We start from the raw sequence: 15,398 nt of genomic DNA on the forward strand, positions 1-15,398 counted from the left end.
CAGCCTGATACAACAAGGAAAGAGTTCATCGAGTTATTTTGAGGTAAGAGTCTCACTGTAAGAGAAAATCTATATATCCATTCGGCTCCAGTTTAATAGTAAGTGTTGTGCAGTGTTGGCTGCAGTAAACATTTGCAAGTCCTGTGTCTTAAATATTAAAATGTTATTTGGCATTCACTATTTATTTTCCCCAAAATGTAAATTATTAGTTTGCATTTTTATATAATGTTGGATTCAGGAAAGACCTCCATTTTTAGTCAAAGTGTCCTGCTCCAGAAAGACTGCAGTTAGAGTGCATTATGTTAAACACACAGTAACTACACAGTGGTTCTCAACTAGGTGGCCTCAGCAGACTTCCGAGGGCTGCAAGAAGTCTTAAAAATCTTATTAAAAATAATAATATAAACAAATATATTAATAATAAAACTGTTACATGGCTAAAGTTATTTTCTTACTACATTTAAATGTACTTACAAAGTACATTTGTCTTTTTTTCCAAGTACAAATACCTTATTTTCTGCAAAAATAAAAATTGGAGGGGGGTACTATTTTAATCTCATTATTTCTTGTTTTAAGAAATGCATTTTTTTCTCCAGAAAATAAGACATATGAAGTTTATTTTTCCTTACTCCATTGCCAGATATTTTTTCCTTCTTCTTTTAAGCAACATTTTGATGTATTTTTAAGAAAACAAGACTTCAAATCTCACGTCATTTTGCTTTCCAAGTAAATGTCAAAAGTGTGTGTATGTATACATGTATAAGATAACTATATAGTTGTTTTAAGATAACCATATACATAGAGAGAATTACTTTAACACAAAAATAAAGAGCCAAAGACAATCCTTTGTTACAAACTTTTATTAAGATATTCATCTGTATCCTTTGACTTTTCTCTTACTCGTTTTTTACAGTAGTTAATGTGCAATTACTTTTGATAATATTGGGTCACAGTTAGGGATTCACAAAGTTATTGGCACTTTGAACACAGACAGAATGGAGTGGATGAGCACTGGCATTACAGGGTCACTGCATGAGCACAGCTGGGTATGGGTTACAACTCATGCTGAGAGTGCACGGCTAACAATCAAACTTCATTAGTGCTTCTATGTAATATACAGTATATAGATTTGTATAGGGATGTATTCATAGAAAGTGAGACACTGCATCGTAAAAAAAGGTTCACAACCAGTTTGTTGTTTTGAGTGTTCAAGCGAGCTGATATCTTCCCCCATCCTGTCTGTATTTCTCTGTAATTCGTGATACTATGTCCGGACTCCAATTTGTCCGGCTGTCACATGTTACTACATGTTACCAAAACATTTGCAAAGTTGGGTTATAATCATCATCATTTCATTTCAGGGAAAGACTAAAAGCAGAGTGTTGGGGTGTGCTGGAAGAGAACGTAACACGCAGAGAAAGAGGTGAGAGTATCTTTATGTGGTGCGTCTGTTACTTAGAGAGGAATAGCAGTGCTGCATTCTGGGTAAAGAGGCTTAGGTTGACAAAAAAAACGTAGCGAAAACTGCAAGCCAAAGGAAAACCTGCAAAATACAGCCAGTCCATCGCTCCAGAATAGACGGACCCGGTTTCTGCATTTTTGCAGAGAGGAGAGACAGTCACTGTTTATAAAAGAGTTCAATTTTTAATACATCGCTCCGTACTCTCTCTGGCATGCTGTCAGCGATCCATCCACCAGGTTACAAATACACAATGATCTACAATGCACAGTACCCCCAACAAACTGTGTTACAAGGAAGAATGACAAGACTTATGGGCAGTTAAACTCTCACGCTCTTTCTCCACCCACTCAGGCATCCGCCATCTATTGCTCTCTGCACTCCGTGACAGTCAGACTGAATTGCAAGGTGCTGAGGAGCACGTCTATGAACGCAAACCCCAGGAAAAAGGTGCTTTACTCGGGCATAGAGAGCAGACAGATAGGCGGCGAGATATGGACATCCCGGCCTTTTTTGATCAACACTGGTCCCTTCATTCCCACTTTCCCACAGGCTAGGCAAAGACAAAATCCTTTAAAAGTGAAGTGTGTAATTTAAAACTGAATCACAAAAATAATGATTTCGCCGTGGGTTGATGCTCTTTTGGGCTGGTTGTGATGCTCAAACAAACAGAGCAACTATTTGATAGCGCCACAGAGCCACAGTGTTATGCCTTTTGGGGGGGAAATAAAAATAAGATTAAACCTTCAAATGGCTTACTTGTAGTATTTTAACATTGAAAAAAATTACACACGTCACCTTCAACTTCCTAGTAAGAGAAAGACTTTTTTTTTGTGTGTGGCCACCAAGAGTAATCTTTCTCAGATATGATACCCCCTGGTGTTGACTGTAAGTAGTAAATCTACGCTGCAGTAACAACACACAGACAGCAGGTGGCGCATGGAAGCAGCGGTTCCTCTCCAGCGACGCATGCAGCATATGTGATCTGTGCCATTAAAATGGAGGACGCATAAACACTGGCACAGTCATAGCTGGCGAGAGGAGAGAGAGAGAGAGAGGAGCACCGCTGCTCCGCGCCCCACCCAGATACACACGCAGTTCGTCTCCCGCAGTCCTCCTGAAAAGGCACCAGTGACCCAGCAGGCCTTTAACATCTAAAGAATAGCACACATAGCACCAGCACATCCCTCACCAGACTGCATTTAAGTAGTAAACTTGCCAGGAGTTCACTTTATTTGCTACAACTCTTAAGCCAGGAAACAAAACAAAAACTACAATTTCCAAATATACAAACAGCAGGTAAGCCAGACTTGGTTATGCAAATAAAAGAAAAGAAATAAAAACATGAGCTAAAACAAGAGGGGTGAAAGACCTAATGTAAGCCATTACATTAAAAACATGGTCAAAATCTGTTCAACAGTCTCTTTGATATTTACATCAGTATTCAGCACGGCTGGCCGCAGACGCAGGGGTGCATTCTGTTCCAGGGCCACATACTGACACATACACATCCATGAAGTTTAGTCCAAAAACCATCGATTACACTACAAAAAAGGTGCACAATCCACCATTCTCCTCTACAAAAAAGGTGCAAAAAGCTCTAGTTCAGTCTACGAAAAGGTGCAAAGAGGTCCATTTCCTCTGTCAGAAAGGGGGTGGCTACTGTATGTGTCCCAGGAGATCAGACGTGCGAAAAAACACGACTTATACAAACACACACGGCCTAATAACTCGGGCATGAAATATTAAAATTGCCTATAGTATCGAATTTCTGTTTTCGTGAGGCATGTGCGTTTAAAACCCATGCCTGAGCACACATTAAGACATCACATGCAATCCCATTCAAATCCCCATGGAAATTTGGGATATGCAAAAGTTCACGGGTTACGGCAAACTTTCAGACGACCGAATTTCCTTAAAAGCATCTGTATGAGACACCTCCGGCACATAAACGAAGAAACAAACATACCCTAAATCCCCGACTCAACACATTACCCACATGCAAACACACAGTGCCAACTATGTGCAAGGAATGTATACAGATGGTGACTTGTGCGGACACAGACATGCTTGCCTAAGCGAGCACAGACACACACACACACACACACACACACACACACACACAGCTGCCCAAACAGGGACATGGGCAACATGAAGAGACTTAATCAGTCTGCTCCTCCTCTCCTGGGACACAGGCAATGTAAACCCTCCTCCGCTCCCAAACACACACAAAGTCAGGCCCAAACCTTAAGACAGTAAAGTGACTAACAATAAGAAGCACAACCTCCCTTCCCCCTGGGCTGTAAAAGCATGTTTGTGTGCGATAATGGGGGGTGGGGTGGGGGGGAAGAAAGCTAAAAAGGTTTACAGACTAAAAACACTTTGTTTTTATGTCCTACACAATTTTTCTTTTCTCTTAAAGGGATAGTTTATCCAATTCGGCCATAATTTACTCACCCTCGAGTCTTTTCAAACCTGTGTGACAATTTTTTCAGTGGAACATAAAAGAAGATATTTTTAAAGAACACTTTTATGTGCATGCAATGAAAGTCAATGGGGTCCAAAACAACAATGAACCCCACTAGCCTTTCACTGAATGAAAACAAACGCTTTTCTTTTGTATTTTGATTGAGATGGGGGTGAGGAAATGATGACAGAATTTACATTTCTGGATAAACTACCCCTTAAATCGGTGAGAGACGCAAATTGTACATCACTGGTCAAAACGGCCAATCGAATTCAGCTACAGACATGATCGTGATCGAGATACAAGCCAAGCACCAGCCTTTGAAATGCATGATAATCCTTATGCAAAAATAGTCCTTATTTTTCTCACTATTTCCATTTAAAGCCCAACAACAAGGTGTCTCTTGAGAAACCTTTAAGAAAAAAATAAAAAAGGTTTAAAAAATAAAAACACAAAAAGAGATTTTAAAACAATCCCTCTCTCTTGAGCTCTAAAGGTGCGGGCAGATAAATATATTTTTATCCTTTACAGTCCTTAATCATCTTTCATCAACTCTGGATTCATATAAATCTCACACAGTGGAACAAGTAGAAGGGGAAAGGAGAAAACGGCGACATAAAGAACGTGGCAGACTAAGATCCCACATATATTTTGGGAGGAATGGAAGGAGAGGAGGATATCAGATTCTTTCCGTTTTAGACAGAACGAGAAACAGAATATGCCACCTACTTCTCTTTCTCCTCTCCTCCCTCACTACTTTCTCCATCTGCTGTTCCTTCAGATCTTATTTTTCCTGTCTCTCTCCTGGGCCAAATACAATCGGCTAGTCTGACATAGCCAGGTGCTACAAAATCACAAATACATTCAAATTCAGTAGAGTGAGATCAGGGAACCTCGGACCTCCCGTTGCAAGAACTTTTCCTGGTCCAAATTATGCATTCCTATAGCATCGGTGACTAGATTTACTTGCCGAGCATGGAAGGGGAATCTTCTGTGCAAAACAGGGTTATTCAGCAAAAACAAAAATGATTGAAAAGAAAACGGTGCCCCTGGCATCAACCCCTTGTGTTCCTCCTGACGCTAGACCGTGCAATCTCCTCCAATCCCCTACCCGACTCTCCCTTTCCCATCCCAGGCAGAAGCAGCAGAGCCCAGAGTCACGCAGCGGGGTGGGAGGCGGGTAGGAGGTGGGGCGGCAGAGGGGATGGGGCAGGGCTTTCCTCGCCGGGTCACTCACTGAAACAAAGTGCCGTTGTCTCCGCCCACACCCTGCAGAGACTCGCCCGAGGATCCTCCGGTCTCCACCGAAGCGCCGCCCTCCAGGCTCGCCGTCTCGAAGGCGGGCTCGCCGCTGAGGCCGTCTGCTTCCATCTTGATGCTGTCGGGGAGGAAATTGGCATAGGCGTCGCCCTCTGCCATCAGTAGCTTCAGCTTGGGGATCCAGCTCTTCCTCACCACGCGCCGAGCGTTAGTGCACATGTCCGCCGCGATGGCGTTCATCTCGCTTTCCTTAAAGCTGGTGGCAAAGTTCTGGCAGTAAACTGTTGACATAAGGGAAGAAGACATTTCTAAAGGTCCGATCACACAAAGAACCATAACCATTACAGATAACTTTCAGCATCCACACCATAACTTTCTGTTTATTAGAAGCATGTGCTCCGGTATGTCTGGGTGGATTGTGATTGGCTGTCAATGTTTTTATCAAGGTGCGCTCGTTCAAAAGAGTTGCGTTCGTTCAAGAAAAAGTTGCGTTCGATTCATCGCTGGTTGTGCGGATTTCATTCTAGTGGGTCTGGTGGTTCGTGTCGCAAGTTCAGTGGCGCAGGTAGTGACTATTCTTTCCAGCCAGTCAGTGATCAGCAGGGTTTACACGTCACATTTTGGTAACGGTACAGCTTGCTTGGAACCTCAGCCGAGGTGGTACTGAAAAAAGTACCAGGTACTGTACCCAGTGGAAAACCACTCAAAAGTGAGCCATACCAAACCATACCATGCAGTGGAAGTCCCATTTGTATTACTATAGTCTTTGCATATATAGAGATATATTTAGAATGAGAGAGCATTATAGAGAGATGTGGCAGCATTGAGACACTTGTGCTGTTTGTAAAATTACAGTCTGAATGAAAGATTTCAATTATTGATTTGATCGGTTTTCCCACATTTTTGTAAAATTATGTGCACTACTCACAATTCTAATTGAGGCCCTGATAAAAGAATCATACTTGGTATCTGTGTCTCGATACAACATAAGCACACAAATATTGCAGTACTATACTGTATTGATTTTTTTCCCTGTCCCTAGTGATAAGGCTTTAAAGGGATAGTTCACCTAAAAATGAAAATTCTGTCGTAATTTACCCACCCTCAAAAGTTGTTTGAAACCTGTATGAGTTTTTTCTTCTGTTGAACACAAAAGATATTTTGAAGAATGTTGGTAACCAAACAGTAGCTGTCTGGTTATCAACATTCTTCAAAAAAATCTTCTTTTATGTTCAACAAAAGAAAAAGAAATCATCAGGGTGAGTAAACGATGACAGCATTTAGATTTTTGGGTGAAAAATATAAAAGAGCGGGAACTCACACTTGACTGCGTGCAACACTCGGCTGTCCAGCGGCTTACGGCTGGGGTCATTGGTGGAGGAACGGATGCCGGTACCACAGCTGTTTGCCAGAGTACTCCTGTACATCACACAGAAACAGAAAGTTAGACGTCATACAGTTTCACTATTATGGAAGATGTCTTTAACGTTTCCCAGACTCACCTGTCGAAGAAAGCAGCCAGCAGCCTCCTCAGAAGAACTTTGTGTCTGGTACCCGCACTGACGTGACAGTTCATCAGCTGAGCTCGTGAGATGTACACACTGGTGCCTGTCGACAAAATATGTGAATCTCACTTAAAAAGGTGTGAAACTTCATTCATATTCATGTCAAGATATACAAGCAGATACGTATTGAAAGCCTTATGAATCATCGATTTGCATGAATGCATAGAAGTCCCAAAAATGAATGCTAAATGAATGAATGCTAATTACACAAAGCTCAGAAAGAAATTCAGCTTTCCTTATTACAGCTAAAGATCATTCATGTGTTAGCGCTAACAGTGATTTGACTGTTGTATTAACTGTTTTTCTATTTATGTAGCTTTTCTACACATATGAATTCATTAAATTTGGTTGTTCTACTGCATCCATCTGTGTGCTCACTCATTAAATGAAACTTTTCAAATACAGAATATTGCTCCAAATAAAAAGAAAATCAGTTTTGAATAGGTAAGATTTCATTATTTTAAAAGTCTGCTCACAATGACTGTACAAGAAAATACAGTTAAAACAATAATACTGTGAAAACTTAAAATAAACTGATTTCTATTTAACATTTTAAAATGTTATTTACATTTTGGTAATTACGTTGGTGGGGGGGGGGGGGGGGGGGGGGGCTTTACTAAAACTAATTCAAACCATTCAAAAGCTTATTTTCTTTCTCTTAATTAAACATTCTTGTCTCATTTCCATTTTTGCTTTAAACTCCTCCAGCGCTTTGTATTTGTTCATCTTTTAATGACTTTCTGATCATTTTTTTCCAAAGACCTTTTTATCGTTAGTCTTCTCATCTGTTTCAATTCCTCATTTCATTTTCCACTTTATATTGCTTCATGTCTGGTCTTGTTCGAACGCTTGCTTTTATCGTATTTGTAAAGCACTTTGAGCTGCATGTTTATATATGCGACTGCTGTTTAAATAAAGTTCTGATTAGCGGAATTCCTCTGTTATTTGTACTGAACAGATCCAGTCAGACGGCTCAGAGTCACTTAAGGCCATGCTTTACAGCTCACAAAAGCCTCCACTACCCTACAGTCACTCAACAAAACCTGTTCTACACAGTTGACCTATCAATCACCACACAAGATCATTTGCTTTTCATGGGCTATTGAGCATGACTCAGTTGTACGATGCCGGTTATCCTCCCTATTAGACTCTTCAATAGATTAACTTTAACATTGTTTTCTCAGCAGATGTTTTCCTAAAATCCATACAGGATGATATGACGATGGTTTATTCCACTACAATACACCTTTGACTGAAGATACTTTGGTTCATCTGTTGCGTTTTGTTAATGAACAGGTAGTGATTAGACTCGGACCTGAAACTAGCTCCAGTTTCTCTGCAGGGTCACCTTCCTCATAAAGTTTAGGGTGACAGCGGTTGCCGATCTGAGCGATGAGCTCTGCGGGGAGAGAGGCAAGATCCTGTCGGCCGCGCATCCTGGGCCGTGTCTCTGAGTGGTCCGGCAAGGCCTCCACACGTTCACCTGCTGAGAAATGAAATCAAGTTTATGAAGAGTAAAGAAAGCGTGAACTTCGCGAAGACAAAAACGTGATCTCCGCGCACGCAGTCTAGACAGCCGTGAAGATTAAACCAGTACTCAAGTCTTTTGACTCTCAAAAACAGACAGATAATACAGAGCTCTTGGGACCAAGACTAATAAAAGACCTGTGAAATCCAAAGGCATCAGAACACATTTGGTTTTCATGCCGTCTGAGTGAAGATAAGAAGAACTTCTGATAAAATATTCATGAGCTCCAAACGGTTCAAACATTTAACAAAAAGTGTGAATTTAGCTATGATGATATTCCTATTTAAGAAGCACAAAAGAGAGTAGACAGTAGTTAACTTGTTAAAATGGGAACCAAAAAAAGCAAGATGCTGTATGCATTACAACACGCACAGGATCAAAGGAAATAATTTAAAACTTTAAAATGAAAATTCTATTCTGCCATCAAACCTGTGTGATTTCTGTTTTCTTCAATGGAACCAGACAAAGACATTTTTGTGGAAGTTTATTTACAATGCAATCATGAATAGGGAGTGGAGCTGGCTATTTGTGTCTTTATTCACCGAAAATGGTGAAAGTTGATGGGTGTAGCAGTAATGTTTAATTTGTAAATTAATAATTCTTTTTAAGGAATCTGTTGATCCAGTTCACAAAACCAGTAGTAATTACTCATAAATGAACTGAACTGACTCACTGATCAGTGATCACAGCTGTTAAGGAAAAGATTGTAACTTAACTCGGCTGCAAAAAAAAAAAAGTAGCATCAGACATTTCATCTGTATTATGACATGCATTCTAGTGTAACAAATTATCGAAATGTAGTAGGCTCAGGGACTTTGTTCTCTCCAGTGGTTGTTGATTGAATTTTGAGATGTGGGAACTGCAATCAACTACATGTCACCAGAGAGAAGTCTTTTTAATTTTCCTGAAAGAACGAGTAATGACAATTTGAAAAAAAAAAATAGCAAGGTCAAATAAATAAAGAAAGATAAGCGTGAACAAATTGTTCAAAATAAGTAATCTAAAAATATATAGAGAGTAAAATTTCATGTTGACATTTCATTGAATTATAGTGCACGAGTCATATGGAAACTTTTATGGTGCATTTGCATCTTTTTTGAAGTTTAAAAGCTCCAGTCTTCATTCATTGTAATCCCAATGGAAAAGACAAGCACATTGTAAAAATTTCACCAGCTCTTTTCCAATTGAAGATAAAGAAGCCATACAAGTTTAGAACAACATGAGGTCGAGTAAATGATTTCAAGCATTTCATCGCATGCAGCAGTGCTGTGGACTCACCTGTAGCGCCCACGTTGAGCATGCTGTACATGGTGTACATGTTGCAGATCTGCCTGTACTGCTCTTCAGTGCCGTCATCCACCGCCTCCTCTTCTTCCTCATCATCATGGTAAGAGATGGGCGAATCACTGGCGTAGGCACTCAAAGTACCAGGGCTGGTGCCTTCAGGGGTGGCACTGCTCGTGCCATTGCCATTGGTGCTTCCGCCTCCACCGTGACCCCCTGTGCCCATTCCAAGACCCATACCAAGTCCCATGCTACCTTGCTGCTGAATGGCGCTTCCGCGTGCCATTTCTTGGGAAAAGCGAGCCGCCTTCCTCATCCCTCCTCCACCGGCCGCCCCCGAGCCTCCTTCCCGATTGCCTCCTTCCCAAAGCCGCTTTGCCACCGGCGTGCAAACCACCGAATACGGTGAGGCCTCTGGCTGCTCTGTCTTCACCCGAGAGACGAGGGGCAACGGGGTCAAGCAGGAAGAGGGTCGACTGGCCGCTGTAGCCACCACCCCGCCTCCGCCGTTAGCTGTAGCACCCGTCGCCGTCTGAGTAACGGGGCTCTGAGGCTCCGACGGAGGGGTTTCTTCAGTATGGAGGCCCTGTGAGTCGCAGCTGGGCGAGCTGACCTTCAAGAAGAACTCCGTGCCCTTTTCCATAATCTGCTGGATCTGGAGGAAGCCGGCCGTATACATGAGCAGAAACTGGTCTCCGACATTCATGCTGAGGCGGCCAGTGTAGCAGAAGGCCAGGATCTGCTGAAAGCTCTGCGGCTGTACGGCCGGGGGCAACTCCACCACCGTAGGGGTTTTGCTGCCCGCACTGCTGTTGAAAAGGTCACGGAAGTAGGAGCTGCTGGCCGCCAGCACGGCACGGTGGGCTTTAAAGGTGTGGCCTTTCACCACCACGGACACGTCGCAGTACAGCCCCTGCAGCCGCTGCTCGTTCAAACACTCCAGGACATTGTTGCCGAAGTTTGGGATCGCCATCTGAAGGGTCTGAGCCATGGCGCTATGGCCAGCACCACCAGAGAAATCTGAGCGCCACCGGAGGAAGAGAAGGAGGGAAAGACAGATGGAAGAGAAAGAAAGAGATCTTTGTTAGCAGCATTCTCTCAGCAGCACAGTAGTTCATCCCTGAAGACTCATTGCAACCATCATTTGCTTTTAAAGCAGTAAAATCCACTGAATCCCACACAATTTACTGCAAAGACACAAATGGGTACCAGCAACAGACTGTTACATTAAAAGGTGAAATGTATAAGACCCCAGGGACAAGTCTGTGGCACCTTTAGCAGAGCTGCCTAGAACATACAAACTCTGAAAAATAATAGGGGGTTTGGCGAGCCGCCTCTAAAATCCTGTGAGCAGGATGTGACTGCTAATCTGAATGAGATGGTGATTCAGCTGAGACAGAGATAAAATGGCACTCTTTACAGTACTACAGCAGGGAGGGAGAGAGGGGGAGAGCGCCAGAGAGATACTAAACCAGTGATTGAGGTCATAGTTGAGGAAGAGGGTGGAAAACAATGGGCTTTGACTGACACTGCAGTCAGTCTTATTACTGCTAAATGTGACACCATGAGCAAAGCCATCATTACAGCTCACAGCCACGCTGCTGGGGAAATTCATTAGAAACGGTTAACCTGTGCTTTCTACTATAAAATGGGTGTCCAAAACTTTAATACAGAGTTTAAAACTGCGGTGCTTACAAATTAGTCTGGGGAGGATTTTTGGCGAATCAGCAGAATGAGCGGCAGAACTTTTTGCGAAGGCACGGATTGACATTTTGCCGTCAGCACAAAAAATCGTGTCTTATTGTTTCGCAATCATTTGGTGAAGTAAAAACAGCACTAAAATCATATCAGCTAAACCAACACGACAGTATAACACTGTGATGTGATATACTTCACACATTAAGATTAGACCGCGGTAGGCAGAACATCTGGGCACATGTTTCCCACACAAGCTATCACATTAAAAATCACTGAATCTGATCTGATCACACAGAACTAACAGGACGTTCGTGGTAAAAGAAGTACCCTCTTTGTCTGACTTCAGGCTCGCTCCCCCTCCCTTGCATGCTCACACACAAGCCATAGACATCAGACAAAACGGCTTGTTTACAGTTGGCCAGAGAGCAGTGGCACACATACACTGAGAGGCCCAGGGTTTATTTAAGAAGCTTTCCCTAGGGGTGGGGGAGGAGAGGGACACCTTAGGTATGGTTATCACAATGTGCGAGGGGGGACATAAACTTTTAAAGACTTTATTCACAAGCCAATCTGCACATAGGAGACTTTCAAACAGGCAACTAGCAATAACCAATGAGGTTGGAGCATCTATCACACGTACTTGTAAAAACACAGAAAAAAAGTAATCTCATTATAACTTCAATCTTATCTTACTAATGATAAATCCGGTATACTCCTAAATTTCAAGCACTTATTGTCAATGACAAATTCTTTACTCTAAAAGGATAGTTGACCCAAAAAATAAGATTCTGTCATGATTTACTCACTCTCCACTTGCTCCAAACCGGTATGAATTTGTAGTCCTCAATGACTTCCACAGTATTTAAAAAAAAAATCCCCATACTATGGAAGTCAATGGCTCCCATCAACTGTTTGGTTGCAAACATTCTTCAAAATATCCTCTTTTGTCAGAAAAAAAAATACATTAAAATTATACAGTTTTGGGACAGCTTGAAGGTGAGTAAATTGTGACAGAATTTTCATTTTTGAGTGAACTATTCCTTTAATTATTTTGTAAATTCAGGTCAAATGGGTCACTGCCACTTTTAGGCAGTCAAAATCAAAAAGTGGCCTATTTTATCTGAACTCACCCTGAAAGTCAGCAGTTCTCAACCCCACAGTCAAAGGTGCTTGTAACCCTTTTACTAACAGAAACTGTTGCGGTCAATATATAAAAAGAATTCATGGTAATTCATCTAAAGATTAACACATTTGGTGATTTGAAGATTACCACATTGTGCCTTCTTTGAGGAAAGAAATAATAAAAACATGAATGTTTCTTTAGTGCTACAGAACTTCTCTGCTTAACTAGCCTACAACTTTTTTTTTTAAAGGAAAGATAAACAAACATGTAAGAGGAGTGAAAAAAGCCTCTACAGATGTTTTATGTATTATTGTTGAGAAAGGAAAAATAAAGTCAATATTATTCAACCAAATTATATGCTGCACTAAAAAAAATAAGAAAACCTGTCTGAGTGACAGATTGGCAGTAAATGTGAAGTCACTGATTTGCCATTAGAGTGACATGATACACTACGCTATTTATATTACATTTACACATATATTACAATATAGGTTCTAAGCAGCTAAGCATTTCAATTGTTAAAAAATACTTAAATATAACATGACTGAGGTCCCTTAGGAAGTTTAAAGAGTGCCCTAGCTAGCGAGCCCCGGGCCCCCAGTCGAGAACCACTGATACACAAAGCAAAAAAAATAAAATAAATAAACATCTGAGCTTTAGAGTCCCATCTAATATTGTGATGCCAAACCTGTGTGATGGAAGTGCAGACTCAGCCATTGAACATACGCCGATACATAAACTAACACTAATCCAACAATGCAGAACAGTGAAGTAGAATAGAAAAAAACAAAGAGCAAACCTTTGGCCGCCAGACCTGCCAGTACAGCGGTGTTATGAGGCTGTGTCGGCGGCAGGCTAACCGTGTGTCAGTCAATCTGCCCGTCTGTCCGGAGTTCTCCCCTGGCACGGGCCGTGAGGGGGTGAAGAACGGTGGCAAAAGCGCCCACTATGAGCCACTCTGTGAGAAATGCAGCACCTACATGCGAGCGAGCACAAACGCAGTGGGGGGAAGCGGCGCGTCGCACGAAATGAGCAAGTTTGCAGCTCTTGTCCCGTCTTTGCCAATGCACCGCACCGAGAGCGAGCGTGCCTAACGTTACATCCTCGGGCCTAGACGGGTCCGCCGAAACGAGGATCGCCGCGTTCTCCACGCCACTCCGTTACAACGGCAACACTCAAGAATCTCCAACGATTCAATGAGCAGCCGGTATTAGCATCCCAAAAACACCCAAGTGCATACTTTTCAGTCCGCGGGATTTCAAAGTTAATGTTCCATGGCGATTTCGCGCTAGTTCGGATACCCCACCTTATCTTATTTCACAGACATCAACAGGTCATCCCGGGACAAATGCACGAACTGGGGGCGAGCCAGACTGAACCAGCGCTGACAGTAGGGGGGGGTCAGCCAAACTCCGCCAATAAGAAAATGATTCAACTACTCCTCGCCACAACAACATCGATCACGCTCAAAGTGCCGTCTTCAAATCAAAAGCATAAATATAAGCCGTTTAGCTGACAGATAAAAAAATATTCCCGGAAACCGAGGTTTTAAATAGCCAGATCTTACTCCGGAACATCTGCCAGCACGCGCGATCAGCCATGTCAGTGAGGTCGGTGAAGTGGTTAAACTTTTTGTTGGTACCATTAGCCTGTGCCCATCCCCCACCGCACACCTTCCCAAAAACAATGCCCCCCAAACATCTCAAAGCCACCGGATTTCGGCCAAAATGCCAGGACAGCCGCTCGCGCGCCATCCTCGAGTGTCACGCAACCTCGCGAGGCGCGCCAAGCGGATTCAAAAGCGGGATACTCACCCCTTAGGTGGAGGCCGTTTCAAAGTGTTTCAATGGAGTCCGACGCGCTCGCTCTCCTTCACTCTCTCGCCTCGTCTGTCTCGCGCTGGAAACAGCCATTCATTGTGGGCATAGGCGCGGAGTCGATCGCAGAGCCATCGAGCGAGAACTCTTTCTCCAGCGGGATGCGGAGCGCAGAGCCACTGATCACGCACAGACTAGGCATGACTCCCCATCGTCACTCAATCGCATGATCATCACAGGCGCAGCCTCAATGCCAGGAGACCTATCCAGCGTCGAGATGTACTTGCGCATAGGCTGGCACAGCAACAGCGAAAAGAGCCACCGCCTCGTTTCCATACGTGCGCAAAAAGTAGGCCATGCCTCTACGTCTCGCCAGACAGATCCCCAATATAGAGCGCGCACAGAACGCCATGAACTGTACAGCGCGAGACTACGTTAACGGGAACATCAAATAACGTTTGCTTATATTGAATCAGCATTTAGTGTTGGAGAATTTTTACTGCGTTCCGCTAAAGTTAGATATGTGTGGCGCATTTCCTTTTTCATATTTCTCGCTTATTTCATTAAAATTCCTGCATAATTCATTTCAACAGCCCTACATTTAAAACAACCACTGGCTACTTCAATGAGGCTAGTGGGCGATTCTTGATTAGAATTGTTTATCAATACTTTTTTTGTTTGTTTGTTTGTTTTACGTGGGAAGCATGAAATACTCACTGTATGCGCGAATAATCCATGTAAATTTGCCCGCACCGTGAACAAGGCCCAAACCTGCAGGTCATATAAATCTATGTGTCTGAATCTACAGGGAAAACTATACGACCGCGTGACGTCACAAGCTGACCCTATAGATGTCCTTACATTACCCCGGTGAGCTACATTTCCAATTGCATTTTTTGCGTCTGAAAAACGTGCGCACGGGCTTCCGTATTCACGATTTGGTGAAAGTGAAAACACTGGGTTGCCAGATTGGTCTATGTGTATTATTACGCTGCAATTTTTTATTTATTTATTTTTTGGGGGGCCATACGTTTTGTACACTTCTACAGAAGCCATAAAATGAGACAGGTATATACACATAGTTTATACTATTTTAAGTGATGGGGTTTACGTTGGTTGAACAAATTTTCGTTTGCGTCCCGGAGAACTAATGTAATTTGTCTTCATGTTTCATTTTTGTTACTTTTGCCCCTAGCG

General features: G+C 42.6%; 1 protein-coding gene across 3 annotated transcripts; it reads right to left on the bottom strand.

Moving 5' to 3' along the window:
• Nucleotides 1-3,774: 3,774 nt before the first annotated feature.
• On the bottom strand, nt 3,775-15,144 carry LOC306868885 (nucleus accumbens-associated protein 1-like). Of its 3 annotated transcripts, none has more exons than XM_079415339.1 (6): nt 14,919-15,144; nt 9,558-10,583; nt 8,067-8,237; nt 6,689-6,794; nt 6,508-6,605; nt 3,775-5,467 (listed from the first exon to the last, which is right to left on the bottom strand). In XM_079415339.1, exons 2-6 carry the CDS (start codon nt 10,552-10,554, stop codon nt 5,160-5,162), a joined length of 1,680 nt encoding a protein of 559 aa, XP_079271465.1. In that variant the 5' UTR covers nt 10,555-10,583; nt 14,919-15,144; the 3' UTR covers nt 3,775-5,159. The 3 variants fall into 3 exon arrangements, with proteins under 3 accessions (XP_079271465.1, XP_079271466.1, XP_079271464.1); XM_079415340.1 differs by having other exon boundaries at nt 13,184-15,130; XM_079415338.1 differs by lacking the exon at nt 14,919-15,144 and adding an exon at nt 14,199-14,564.
• Between the last annotated feature and the right edge of the window lie 254 nt (nt 15,145-15,398).

This window comes from Barbus barbus (genome assembly GCF_936440315.1).
Source record: "Barbus barbus genome assembly, chromosome: 4".
Lineage (NCBI taxonomy): Eukaryota > Metazoa > Chordata > Actinopteri > Cypriniformes > Cyprinidae > Barbus > Barbus barbus.